This window comes from Nomia melanderi, chromosome 12 (assembly GCF_051020985.1).
Source record: "Nomia melanderi isolate GNS246 chromosome 12, iyNomMela1, whole genome shotgun sequence".
In the NCBI taxonomy this organism is placed as follows: Eukaryota; Metazoa; Arthropoda; class Insecta; order Hymenoptera; family Halictidae; genus Nomia; species Nomia melanderi.
The window spans coordinates 3,912,129-3,923,933 of NC_135010.1; the positions used below are offsets into that span (position 1 = coordinate 3,912,129).

The 11,805-nt window shown below is 29.9% G+C and overlaps 4 protein-coding genes across 4 annotated transcripts; 1 reads left to right on the top strand and 3 right to left on the bottom strand.

Annotated features, from left to right (window-relative positions):
• The first annotated feature begins 1 nt into the window (after position 1).
• Mpv17 (Mitochondrial inner membrane protein MPV17) lies at positions 2-3,223 on the top strand. The gene is made up of 5 exons (XM_031975270.2): positions 2-368; positions 442-551; positions 663-884; positions 965-1,096; positions 3,077-3,223. The coding sequence occupies exons 1-4, from the start codon at positions 296-298 to the stop codon at positions 1,094-1,096; spliced, it is 537 nt and encodes a 178-aa protein (XP_031831130.1). The 5' UTR covers positions 2-295; the 3' UTR covers positions 3,077-3,223.
• Gclc (glutamate--cysteine ligase) lies at positions 1,123-5,849 on the bottom strand. Its single transcript, XM_031975268.2, has 9 exons — positions 4,875-5,849; positions 4,116-4,225; positions 3,857-4,042; positions 3,610-3,782; positions 3,304-3,518; positions 2,828-3,196; positions 2,396-2,746; positions 2,135-2,316; positions 1,123-2,048 (listed from the first exon to the last, which is right to left on the bottom strand). Exons 1-9 carry the CDS (start codon positions 5,022-5,024, stop codon positions 1,883-1,885), a joined length of 1,902 nt encoding a protein of 633 aa, XP_031831128.1. The 5' UTR covers positions 5,025-5,849; the 3' UTR covers positions 1,123-1,882.
• A 717-nt stretch (positions 5,850-6,566) lies between these two features.
• RpLP0 (ribosomal protein LP0) lies at positions 6,567-9,345 on the bottom strand. Its single transcript, XM_031974571.2, has 5 exons — positions 9,253-9,345; positions 8,038-8,128; positions 7,529-7,939; positions 7,074-7,418; positions 6,567-6,836 (listed from the first exon to the last, which is right to left on the bottom strand). Exons 2-5 carry the CDS (start codon positions 8,089-8,091, stop codon positions 6,693-6,695), a joined length of 954 nt encoding a protein of 317 aa, XP_031830431.1. The 5' UTR covers positions 8,092-8,128; positions 9,253-9,345; the 3' UTR covers positions 6,567-6,692.
• A 197-nt stretch (positions 9,346-9,542) lies between these two features.
• Positions 9,543-11,713, bottom strand: Spt-I (serine palmitoyltransferase subunit I). The gene is made up of 3 exons (XM_076372603.1): positions 11,534-11,713; positions 10,456-11,391; positions 9,543-10,371 (listed from the first exon to the last, which is right to left on the bottom strand). Exons 2-3 carry the CDS (start codon positions 11,354-11,356, stop codon positions 9,866-9,868), a joined length of 1,407 nt encoding a protein of 468 aa, XP_076228718.1. The 5' UTR covers positions 11,357-11,391; positions 11,534-11,713; the 3' UTR covers positions 9,543-9,865.
• Positions 11,714-11,805: the final 92 nt, after the last annotated feature.

Sequence of the window (11,805 nt, forward strand, 5' to 3'; positions counted from 1 at the left end):
AGATGAATTGAGCATTCGTGCAACACACGTGCGTTGCATGTTACAAAATTAATTTTTCTATATATTTTGTGTGGGTCGTGTATCGCGCGTATGTGTAGTGCGTGCGTGTGGTGTGTGGTTAGTCAAATCTCTGTATTGAAAGAAGTCACGTGGAATTTCAAGGATACTGTACTAAAATGTTTTGTTTATAAAATTTATAATACCAATTATTTGCAATAAATGAAAATACGACAATAATTTCTATCTATTTAATGTATAATCTAGTAGGTTGTTGGTCATAACATTTATTACAAACATGCAAAGTGTTATAAAATTATATCAAAGATTGTTAATAAAATATCCATTGAGGATTCAAGCTGTTCAAGCTGGTAAAAAAATATATGATATTTTATTGTTATATACTTATAATTAATAATAATATTTATATTATTAAATAAACAGGTACATTGATGGCATTGGGAGATCAGATTGCACAGAATTTAGTTGAACGAAAAAAAGATTTAGATTATATACGAACAATTCAGTTTGGAAGTATAGGTTTCTTTATCGCTGTAAGTAATTTTGTCATGCAAGTATTTTAAGTACATAAAAATATAAATATAATGCAATATTTCATAATATATCGTTTTATAAAATTTTGCTAATTCATAATTATGCCATAGGGCCCAGTAACACGAACCTGGTATGGCATATTAGATAGATACATTGGTTCTAAAGGAGGAACTGTAGTATTAAAGAAAGTATGCTGTGATCAACTTCTTTTCGCACCAGCATTTTTATTAGTTTTATTGTCCGTAATTGGTATTTTGCAAGGAAATGATACACAAAATTTGAAAACTAAATTGCAAAATGAATATCCTGATATTTTAAAAAGTAATTATAAGGTAAAATTTACAGTTGCATATGATAAATTTGATTTAACTCAATATCTTACAGATTCATGACTACAATTCTTTTTTTACAGATTTGGCCTATGGTACAATTATTCAACTTTTATTTTATACCTTTGCAGTATCAAGTTTTAATAGTGCAATCGGTAGCTTTATTATGGAATACCTATATTTCTTATAGAACTAGTATAAAGAAACAAGAATAGGTATATATAATAAATAAAAACTGCTATACTTGCATAAATCATAGTTTATTTCTTTTAATACAAATTTTCATACTTTTAAATTATATACTTCAACAATGCCACATAGCACAGTAATAAGAATCTATTTCTCTTCACAGTATGATGAACAATGACACTGATCATAAATGGTGTAGTAATAGTATTATAAAAAAATAATGCATGTGTATTCATACAAACCTTACAACGTGATTGTTTCTTTTGCAATTAAAAGTATAAAGCGTGATGAAAAAGTTCCAACATAAAAATTATTCTTTTTTTACTAAGTAAAGCTACAAAACTGTGCAGTCTATTAACAATGTAAAAGGAGGGAATGCGAATAATGTATTCATTATCACTTTTGGCTAATAATTTTACAAAGTGATTTTTTTTCATAAAGTTTACCGCCTATAAAAAGAGGAGTGATCGTTGTATTCGTGAAGAAAGATCATAATTTGAAGAGAATACTATTTACAATATTTTTGTATAAAAACAATATTCACTAAAAATATAGTGTTGGAATCTTTTAATCACACCTTATATTAATATTTTCACAAACGGACATATTTTAATATGCTAAAAAATAAAAGTATTTCTTGGAATGTAATTATTTACAAACTGCTGAACCATTGAATACAAACAACAAACATTAAGTATTTGCATTAGAATATTGATTACTCACAATAAATATGTAAAATATGTGCAGTGTATTGAAATTTCATCTGAATTATCTATAATCTACTTAAGCGTATTACCATTAACAATTAATAGTCAATGAGACCTTTTCTGCTTTTGCAACCACTCAGGTATAGTTTCATTGGTTTTAGATAATATACACGTTCCAAGAAGTTCTGGACACGATATTTCATTTGATACAATCTTCTGTACTTTTTTCAGTAAATCATAGTTGATACGTTGTGTTATAACAGAGTCATTTCTAGATCAACGTAACATAGTAATTATAAAGTGATCTAACAAGTTGTGTATTTTACATACATCTACAAACTAATGAGAAATACTTACTTGTATTCTGGATGTGAAACTACTTCCTTCCTTAACCATGCAGCAGTTGTTAGTAATTCTCCAGAAGCTCTTTTTTGTATTAATTTCATGTACGCTTGTATAGAACAATGAGTGTCAACATCTACATCCATACTAGTTAAATATGAATTTACCAGTGGTACTAAACCAGGAAACACTCCATCCTAAAAATCATATAACGTATTTTAGTTTTTTAGAAAGTAACGTAACTTTATTCTTTAAAGTAAAGGATAATTATAATACCTTTCCATTGATAATTTCATCAATGGTATATTCCGTATATTCCACTTGGCCATCTTTTTGCTTGTTTACGTCCGATGTAATATCTCGACGGAACCAAAATTTTTCTGCTTTGACCGCATTTCTTCTTTGAGCTCTCACCATGTTCTTATCAACTTTACTAATTGGTATTAACAAATTTAACTTGTAACTTAAAATAACTCTGGTAAGTAGAACAATAAAACAAACTATTGCAGCATTTTCGAAATCGGTAATTTGTGCTTCGCATGGTCGAAATTCAACACGCCATCCAATGGAAGAATTTGGTGGAGGCGGCTTAAATCGCATTGTTTGCCAATTGGTAGATTGAATGTTCTGAAATTTCATATTTAACATTTATTAAATAGTGCATATAAAATTTCAATGGTAATATCAATTAGTAATAACATTAATTACTTCAAAGTGGTCACTATCCTCGTCATCGTTCTGATATACTTTCTCTGAAAACAGAGATACGGTATCTCTAATAAACAAATGGGCTATATGTTGTGCTAGTAATCTGTCGATTCCATTATCCAAAAGTTGTTTGTATATCTCGTCATCATATGTTAAAGGAACGTCATTATACTTCTCTCCTTGTTCACTGAGATAAGAATCAATGGAGTCATATCTAGATTTACTAATTCTAAATTTATTTTCCTTTAGAGGTTTCAAACCGCGTTCTTCCTGTGTCCTGCAGTCGACAGAACAAGATATCACATTCCACCGACAATCAACGTCGCTTATATACCCTCGATAAAACGGACTAGCAGCGGTTAGAGCCAACTGTCGAATATTAAACAAATATTCTGTAACGTATGTGCGAAAGAATATGCAGATTTCATATTTTTCTATATAAAGATAATGATATAATATCATTATATGTTACTAACCATTATCGGGCATAAGGGTGTTAATTGATCATACAATGTTCTAGCTTCTTCTATATTACAAGCTTGGAAAGTAAGCTGTAAACAACAGCACCCCATTCCAAAGCCCATTGCATCCATGTAAATATGATCTTCTTTTGCTGCATTACTAGCTTCATTATCAGTTAAATTTCCGAAATCTTCTCGAAATGGATTCGGAACATTTGTATCCTTATATACTATAAAAATATTTTGTTTCAGACTTTGATTTCATTCCTGCATTAGAAAATCTTGCGAACATGAAAATATTAAATCCAAACAAATACATACTAGGAATGTTTATCGCAACTTTTTCTCCGCGTCGTTGTCTTATATTTCTCGTTAATGTTTTAAATCGTGGGTGACCTGGATATATAGCTTCATCTGGGAAAAATAAACTTCTCGATGCACCAGAATTTGGAGTTGCTTGTGTGGGAGGATCTGTGAAGTCAAGAGCTCCTGTTCTATAAGAACAGATGTAAACTATTAAATATTGTTACTATATTATTTGTTGTATAATATGTAATCATTGACGTACCTTGGAAAATTAGTTAAAGACATTAATACTTCATTAGGTTGTAGTAGTTTCGATGCTTCTTGTCTCCTATACCTCATATTGGCTTCAACAACATTAAAATGAAATAGTAGTCCACCATATGGTTTTCCAGGTGTTCCTTCCACCATGTAAGCACCATATTCAGGTCTCCACAAAGATTTAATATTGCTGCGAATGAAATGTACATTAGTAATAAATTATATACATATTAACATGTATTTATAACTTAGAATATACTTACTCTGGATCATTATATTCTTTCTCATTTAAAGTTTTCAATATCTCCTCAGCTCTTAAACTGAGTTTTGCAGTTTTTGCCTCGTCATCAAATTTAACGAGCATGTATTCCACCTATGTCAGAAGAAATTATATTAAAATTAAAGAATTTTAAGTGTCCTTATTTGGACAAAAAGTAACATTGATAATATCTTGATAATCTTGATGACTGCAAATATCAAATGACATATCAAATTTTAGATAGTTAAATCAAAAGCGTTGACTCATGTATCTGCAGGCATTAAAGTATAATTGGAAAAACTCAAGGTCATAGCAATAGTAGTTCATAAACTACAATTGCTGACAGCATTTATTGATTACCTCAATCAATACCATGAAACAATAAATGGGCATCACAAAACAATGAGTAGAATGCTTGTACAAAAATAATCAATATATAAAACAATAATTATTAACATAAAATACAATTAAATATATCTGAATAAAATGTCTTTCAACTGTTACATTAGAATAGTTCAAATACAATATTTTATGAATTGGAATAAATAATTTCTATGTAAACATTCAATATTCTCTGTGTCATTATTTAAACTATAATTTCATAATATATATTAAATGTCATTGCACAACTTTTGTTCATAATATTGATTGTGAGAAGTATAATTTGCAACACATTTCGTAATTATGCAATCCTTTTTGTAATGACTAATGACATTTCGAACAAAGTTTTTAAGCACAGTATAAGTCAAAAAATTAATATTACCTCATCGCCCCATTTCAGCACATCACCCTGACGATCTCTGAGTCTTTTGTACAAGTTAATAAATTGAATAATTCCATGTTTTCGTACATGATCGGCAAGATTTTTCGTTTCTTCCCAATTTAAAGGATTTCCTTCGGAGAGTAAACCCATATTTGTACAGGTTAGCGAGCACAGTTTTTCAAAATATTCTGTGAAACAGAATTTCGCGCACAGTCGGTCCGACTCGTCTTGTACTAATTGTAAGTTATACCGAGGCACAATTTCACTTGTGCTTAGGAAGTTACACAGAAATTTCACAGTGAAATAAAACACAGCACTATCGACTCTTTATATGCCAACTACTGTTCTACCAACTATCCCGTCGCTTTGAATGGTATATAAATACAAGGTAACCATACCCTCCTACCACCACATTGCGATATTACAAACGCTCCAAGATATCAGTTTGAAAAATTAATAAGTCATGATGTCACAGAAACTTGAGTAATAAAATACAATGCTTCCACATATCATTGCGTTCTAGCAACACCTTTCGTGTCTCATTTTTATTTCCACTATTTTGTGACGTTAAAAAGTAGTCAGCAATTTTTGAAAAAGTGGAATAACGATGCAAGAGAGACAAAATAAAAGCGAACAAGCAAGCCTTCAACACAGAATTATTTATTCACACAATGCGAAATAATTTGTCTTGCTTTATCGTTGCATGCCTATTCTCTCTTTTCCATGTGTTTAATAAGGCGGTAAAGAGGACAAATATCGCGTTTCATGACAATTTATTCACGTGTAATAAAGATGATGTATTACGTAAATGAAAGAGTGAAAAATAATTGTTACTCATTCGACACTATTTCTTTTTACTTTTAGTTACAAAGTAACAGCGAATTATGAATTAACAAGGATAAAAACGAAATAGTTACACTCCTAAAACATTTCGCTGGATTCTCTAAGTTGCGTGAAGTTAACAAGAAAAAGTGCAACCATATTTTATGTACTACGATACCTGAGTACTTAGTTCTCCTTGTAAATTTTCGATTTAATTTCAAATGTAACTTACATTTAAGACTAGGACCATTAAAAACATTAAATATCCGAAGTTATTTTCAAAATAAATAGTTTCACTTGGATACTATAATGAGTGTATGAAGAAAGCGAAAAGTTTATTATTACAATTTTTATAAGGATTATATATTAATCATATATTTCATACGTTTAGCTCGACAGATCTAGCGTTAATGTAAACAGTACTTTGATAATATATATAAATAGTATTTTAATTATTAAATACTTTAATGTCAAGTATAAGAAATTGAATAAAAAAATCGTTAATAAATATTATCTATATTGCTAACGTTTATTTTAATGTAAAATAAAAATCTTATATTTCAGAAATATAAAGTTTTAAAAACTGACTTTTTTGTAATTATCAATTATATCATAATTTCGAGATTATATCATAATCTCTTATATGTACTTAGTTATATCATCGCCCTTGTAACTACATATTGCTTTATCAAACTAAAAGTAGGTACCTATCTTTATTATCTTTATCAATTATCTTTTAAAAAGTATTAACTCATTGTATTGACCAATATTGACTCACCTATCAGTAATAAGACGTATTAAGCCACGTAGAAGTGAAAAATGACATTAGAGAAGATAAAGGTCGAGAAAGGAACAAATTCATATACAACATATATTATAAAGGATGTTTTATTATGACTGTTCACAATCTTAAGATCTAGTTTATAAAAACACGACCCGACCATGAACATGTTCAATCATTTGAACAATGTTGACACATGTAAACATACATGCAGTTTAGTCAAACAAACCGAATCCCATGTCTTCATCTTCAGATTCTTCTTCTTCTTTCTTCTCTTCTTTCTTCTCAGCAGCAGGTGCTTCCGCAGCAGCTGCAACTGGTGCAGCGGCAGTCACAGCTACGGCAAATTTACTTGGATCCTACAAAATTGGCATTATGTTAATTCATAAATATAAAAATAACTCATGTAAATTGTAAACATATTTGCTGTCAGACTGCGTTTTACGCATTTATCAACACAAAATTCTAAAGTGTCAGTGGGTTCTGCTATCTCTAGCTCTAACACTGTGCATAGAATTTTCAGACGCGTTTAAGTATCATCACAAAAGTATATATTCGTGAAAATTATTATCCTTAAACAATAAAATTGAACATACTTTGATGTACTCCTTGATTGTATCAGCTTCAGCAAATTCGACTTCTGTTACAGCAGCAATAGCCAACAGATTCTTGAATCCATTAACAATACTGTGAGGAGCACTAGCCACTGTGGGATAGCCAATAGCTAAGCACACCGAAGCCAAATTTGCAACGCCAGTCATAAATTTTTCACGGAGATCCTCCGGCTTTATGTCCAAAATTTCAGGTGCAAAAATAGTACCAGAATCATAGACTTGTTCCACAATTAAACCATACGAGAAGGGAGAAATGTTCAACATGTTCAAAAGAGTAGCTTCTGATGCACCTACTTTGTCACCTGGTTTCAAAATATGTACATCATTCTAAAAAACAATGAAAGATTAAATGTATATAATACAAATATAATATTGATAACATACAATAACTTTTTATAAAAGTACAATTACAAAATGCAAATATACTATATACATACCACAATTTCAATGGTACCCTTGGAAATCTTAGTGGGAATACTCAAAGCTTGGAAGAAAGATGTTTTCTCAGGACCAAGTCCAGTGTTCTGAGCAGGAATAATGACGCTCAGTGGTGCAATAGCACCTGCTCTAGCCGGTGCTCTGACTTTATTTTCTAAAAGCTTGTCCCTCACTTCGATTAAGTCTCCACGAGTGAAAACGAATCCAACATTACCACGAATATGTGGTAAAAGTTTTTCCAATGCTGCGTTACGTTCAATGTGTCCACGAATTGCTTTTCTCATCATAGTGTTTTTTCCCATTAGTACAACAGCATTTCCACGAAGAGACATACGAATTTGTTGCATTTGTTTAGAGCCAACATTATCAGCCCCAACAATGAAACATTTGGGATAATCATCTAAAAGTTGCTACAAAAAAAAATACCATTTTTTATAAGCTACCATTATAATATCACATTTTTGAATATTTTGAAGTATCAAGTATCATATTACTTTGAGATACTTACAACAAGTTTGGTGAAGTAATTTGACTTCCATGTTGCCTTGTCCTCCCTACCCATCTTGATGTGTGTGTAGGGATACCGAAGAGTTTAAGGACTATAAGAGAACACAAAATTATTAAAACTCAATTCATTGTAATTGCCATAACATTTATGGATAAAATTGTAATCAGACTGCACACGTGCAATTTATAATCTTTTCAATCCACATACACAGATGGGTTCAACTATTTCTAGCTTCTGTGTAATTTTATGGATTTATCAGACATATTATCTTATCATCACGTAACATCTATTACTCATTATATGTTTTCTGACAAAGCAGAATCGATATGACAAAGAAAACCATAAATTCCACATAATTTCACTAGCGTACATAGGTTACATATATGCAAGGTAAGTTTCATAACACGACAACCTATAATAAATTTTTCATTATAGAAAAAAAATGATGTTTATTGCCAGTTGACAATGGACAAGTAAAAATATGTGAGAGTAGATTACTAGTATATGTATTGCAATAATTGCAGAAATATTTGAAAAATCCTATCATTCAATCATAATCCAACTAAACAGACGTAGTGTCAACAGTAGACAACAATTTGAATACTGCCTAAAGTAAAATTTATTTCAATAATATCTCAGTAAGTATTAATTTTAGATCCTAACTTGTCTAATACTTATTTACAGAAAATTTGATGCTTTATCTGAATACAAAGAAAACTATTACACCTCACACTAAAATATTTTAGCTTTATATTTCGATAAAAAAGAGAACTTTTAAACCATTTAACAACTACTTAAGCAATAAAGCAACTACAACATTGTATGTACCCTTAGAAACTATGCAATTTTTATTTGAAACATTCTTTTTTACAATGAATTCATGAATAAGTTATTTCAAGTTGTTATATTATGAGACTCGTCCCATATATTAATTTTGGATTTTTTTTTTCTTATAAACGTGTTAATAATATTTAATGAATACATAAAATTCTTTTGAATAATTACATATAATGAATTTCAGATATCCAACCACATGGTAGGCTAACCTTATGAATTGTTTATTTCCAATTTAATAAAGAAATACAAAAAAATGGTTAATATTTTGCTTTTATATTTTCATAATAGCATGTACTTAATAGTAGGAATTATTGTTGAACGCAGAAGATAAATAATTACTGAAGGTTTGAAAGAAATATCGGAACAAAATTTACTTACCGTGGCAAGCTTTGCAGATAAAATGAAGAAGAAAGAGGAAGTCGTCACTCCTTCATGATGTAAACCTACCGGCCATATTGGAGGAAGTACGTCATCAAACTACAAAATTTTCCCACTCTCAAAAAATTATTTATAACAATGTAAGGAAGTTGTACAAATTAATTTTTTCTTGTATTTCGTTTGTTTTTTATTTGTACCATAAAATTTATATTTTTAATTACCATATTATATAGGGTTACAATAAATTTATGCGTTATTATAAGAAATAAATCGAGAGATTTATATACATATTTTGTTTTGTACTTTGTATTTATTTGTTCCTTTAAAGTTATACATTACATATAAACAAATCATTGGTAGAGAAATATTATTGAATTAAAATATAATATGCAAAATAGATAACTGTGTGTAAATGATATGATATGAAATAAAAAATAAAATATTTGTAAAATAGGAATATGTTTCGCTTGTACAATTGGTGGGAGGCCTTACACATTTGTGCAATAAATGCGTGTTTGTACATAAGTACTCATAAATAGTATGTGCATGCAGAATATGTGTATAAATTTTAAAATACGTTTCATTTTCAAAAATACTTTGATTGTCTTTTCATTTACAATGATAGAACTTCTTCAGCACATTGTTGTAATACCTTCAGTGCAAAATTGATATCATCTTTATTTAAGAGTGTAGAAATACAAAGCCTGAGGCTAGGTCTGGGTAATTCCCTTTCTACCTCTAAATATGCAGGCATTATAACAGCTAAATTATTTTCTATACATTTTTCGGAGATTTTAGAGAGTAACTTTTCTTCTATCTCACGATCCATTTTTTCTTTCAAATACACATGTTTCACTGGAGACCCCGAAAAGCTTGAGCACTCCAAACTCTGAATGTTTTGAAGTCCATTATTTACAGCTATACAATTCTCTTTTAATGACTCAAATAGTTGTGGGTTATTTTTCATAATATCTAGAGAAGTAATAGCAGCAGATGTCAAAAGAGGTGGAAGGGACGCGGAAAAACAATATCCGAGTCCAGACAAGCGTTGGTGTTCAATAACAAAGGATGTACCTACACAAAATCCACCAATAGATCCCAATGCCAACTCTAAGGACCCTAAAATTTATATAAATAAATTTTTTTTAATAAAAGTAAATAAGTACAATTATAACACAGTACATATGTAGCACTATTACCAACCCATAATCATATCAATTTCATGTATGGGAATATTAAAATATTCTGTGACACCCTTTCCATGTGCACCAATAGTACCAAACGATATCGATTCATCAATAAATAATCTTAATTTATATTTCTTGCAAAGTGCAAGTAAATCTGGTAATGGGCAAATTTGTCCAGTATTCATATAAATACCTTCAACTATTAAAAATCGTTTTATTTTACTTGCTTTTTTAGGATTTTGTTCATCAAGTTTCGCTTGTTTTTTCAGTAAATCATGGAGATCATTTACATCATTATGTTTAAAATATTTTACATTACTTCTACACGCATCTAATCCTTTTTGATTGGCAAAACTTACTTTTTCATCCACAAATACAAGATCTTTACGCTTACAATATGCAGCTACTGCAGATGCTATTGTACTAAATCCATATGAATATACTACAGCTTCTTCTGTATCCGTATATTCTGCTAGACGTTCTTCTAATTCCAGATGCACATCAACGGTACCATAGAATCCACGTGGACCACATGATCCTACTCCATATTTTCTTACTGTTGCTATTGCTGCCTTTTCTATTTCGTTGTTTTCTACTAAACCTAGGTAATTATGTGTACCTAGATTTAAACAATCTTTTCCATTGATAACTATTCTTTTACCAGCTTTAGACGTTATACATCTTGGGTTTAAAGATGGATGAGATGTTTGAGGATTGGTTATAAGTGGTTCAGGGTTCCACTCTGCAAGTTTCTTCTCCACTTCTTCCTCTGTTGGTACTCTATCATGTTTGTTGTACCACCTCTTAACAGTAAACCAAATAAACCAAAAGATCAAGAATGCTCCTATCAGTGTATGATACTGAGGTATCGTGCTTAAAATATCCATCGATTCGATAAATATAAATTTTGTGTTCATGTTTTTATTTATATGATATTTTTTGTACCCTGTTTCTATTTTAATTGTAGATTAGTAAAAATCAATCACCTTATATATTATGATATATCGTTATTTCGGCAAAATTACGCTAATATATATGTACAATTTGTGCGATGCGGTTACGGTAAAATATCTGACGTTAAAGAAACAACTTACGTAATTAATTTATGTAAATTTATAGTACTATTTGTATTTAAAAAGTAAATTAATATTCCAAAATACTATGAAATTTTAAACTTCATGATAGCAAATACTGATAAAGAAAAATATTAGATTAAGTTATCCGTGACTCAGCGTAGTTACTGCAGTCACCTTTTTCGACTACAGAATCAGATGGCAGCACCATGAAGAATATAGATCAGTGCAGAGCAGTCTTGCTATTTAAAAATATTATACAAATTTAATTTTATAATTTACCTAGAATTTGT

Coding starts and splice junctions, on each gene's coding strand:
- Mpv17 (XM_031975270.2), top strand. CDS start 296: ATGCAAAGTGTTATAAAATTATATCAAAGATTGTTAATAAAATATCCA. Junction 369..441: donor GATTCAAGCTGTTCAAGCTG/GTAAAAAAATAT, acceptor TTAAATAAACAG/GTACATTGATGGCATTGGGA. Junction 552..662: donor GTATAGGTTTCTTTATCGCT/GTAAGTAATTTT, acceptor ATTATGCCATAG/GGCCCAGTAACACGAACCTG.
- Spt-I (XM_076372603.1), bottom strand. CDS start 11,356: ATGAACACAAAATTTATATTTATCGAATCGATGGATATTTTAAGCACG. Junction 10,372..10,455: donor TGAAATTGATATGATTATGG/GTTGGTAATAGT, acceptor TATAAATTTTAG/GGTCCTTAGAGTTGGCATTG.
- Gclc (XM_031975268.2), bottom strand. CDS start 5,024: ATGGGTTTACTCTCCGAAGGAAATCCTTTAAATTGGGAAGAAACGAAA. Junction 3,197..3,303: donor CACCCTTATGCCCGATAATG/GTTAGTAACATA, acceptor AATATTCGACAG/TTGGCTCTAACCGCTGCTAG. Junction 2,049..2,134: donor GTTTCACATCCAGAATACAA/GTAAGTATTTCT, acceptor ACGTTGATCTAG/AAATGACTCTGTTATAACAC.
- RpLP0 (XM_031974571.2), bottom strand. CDS start 8,091: ATGGGTAGGGAGGACAAGGCAACATGGAAGTCAAATTACTTCACCAAA. Junction 7,940..8,037: donor ATTACTTCACCAAACTTGTT/GTAAGTATCTCA, acceptor TTTTTTTTGTAG/CAACTTTTAGATGATTATCC. Junction 6,837..7,073: donor CAATCAAGGAGTACATCAAA/GTATGTTCAATT, acceptor CCAATTTTGTAG/GATCCAAGTAAATTTGCCGT.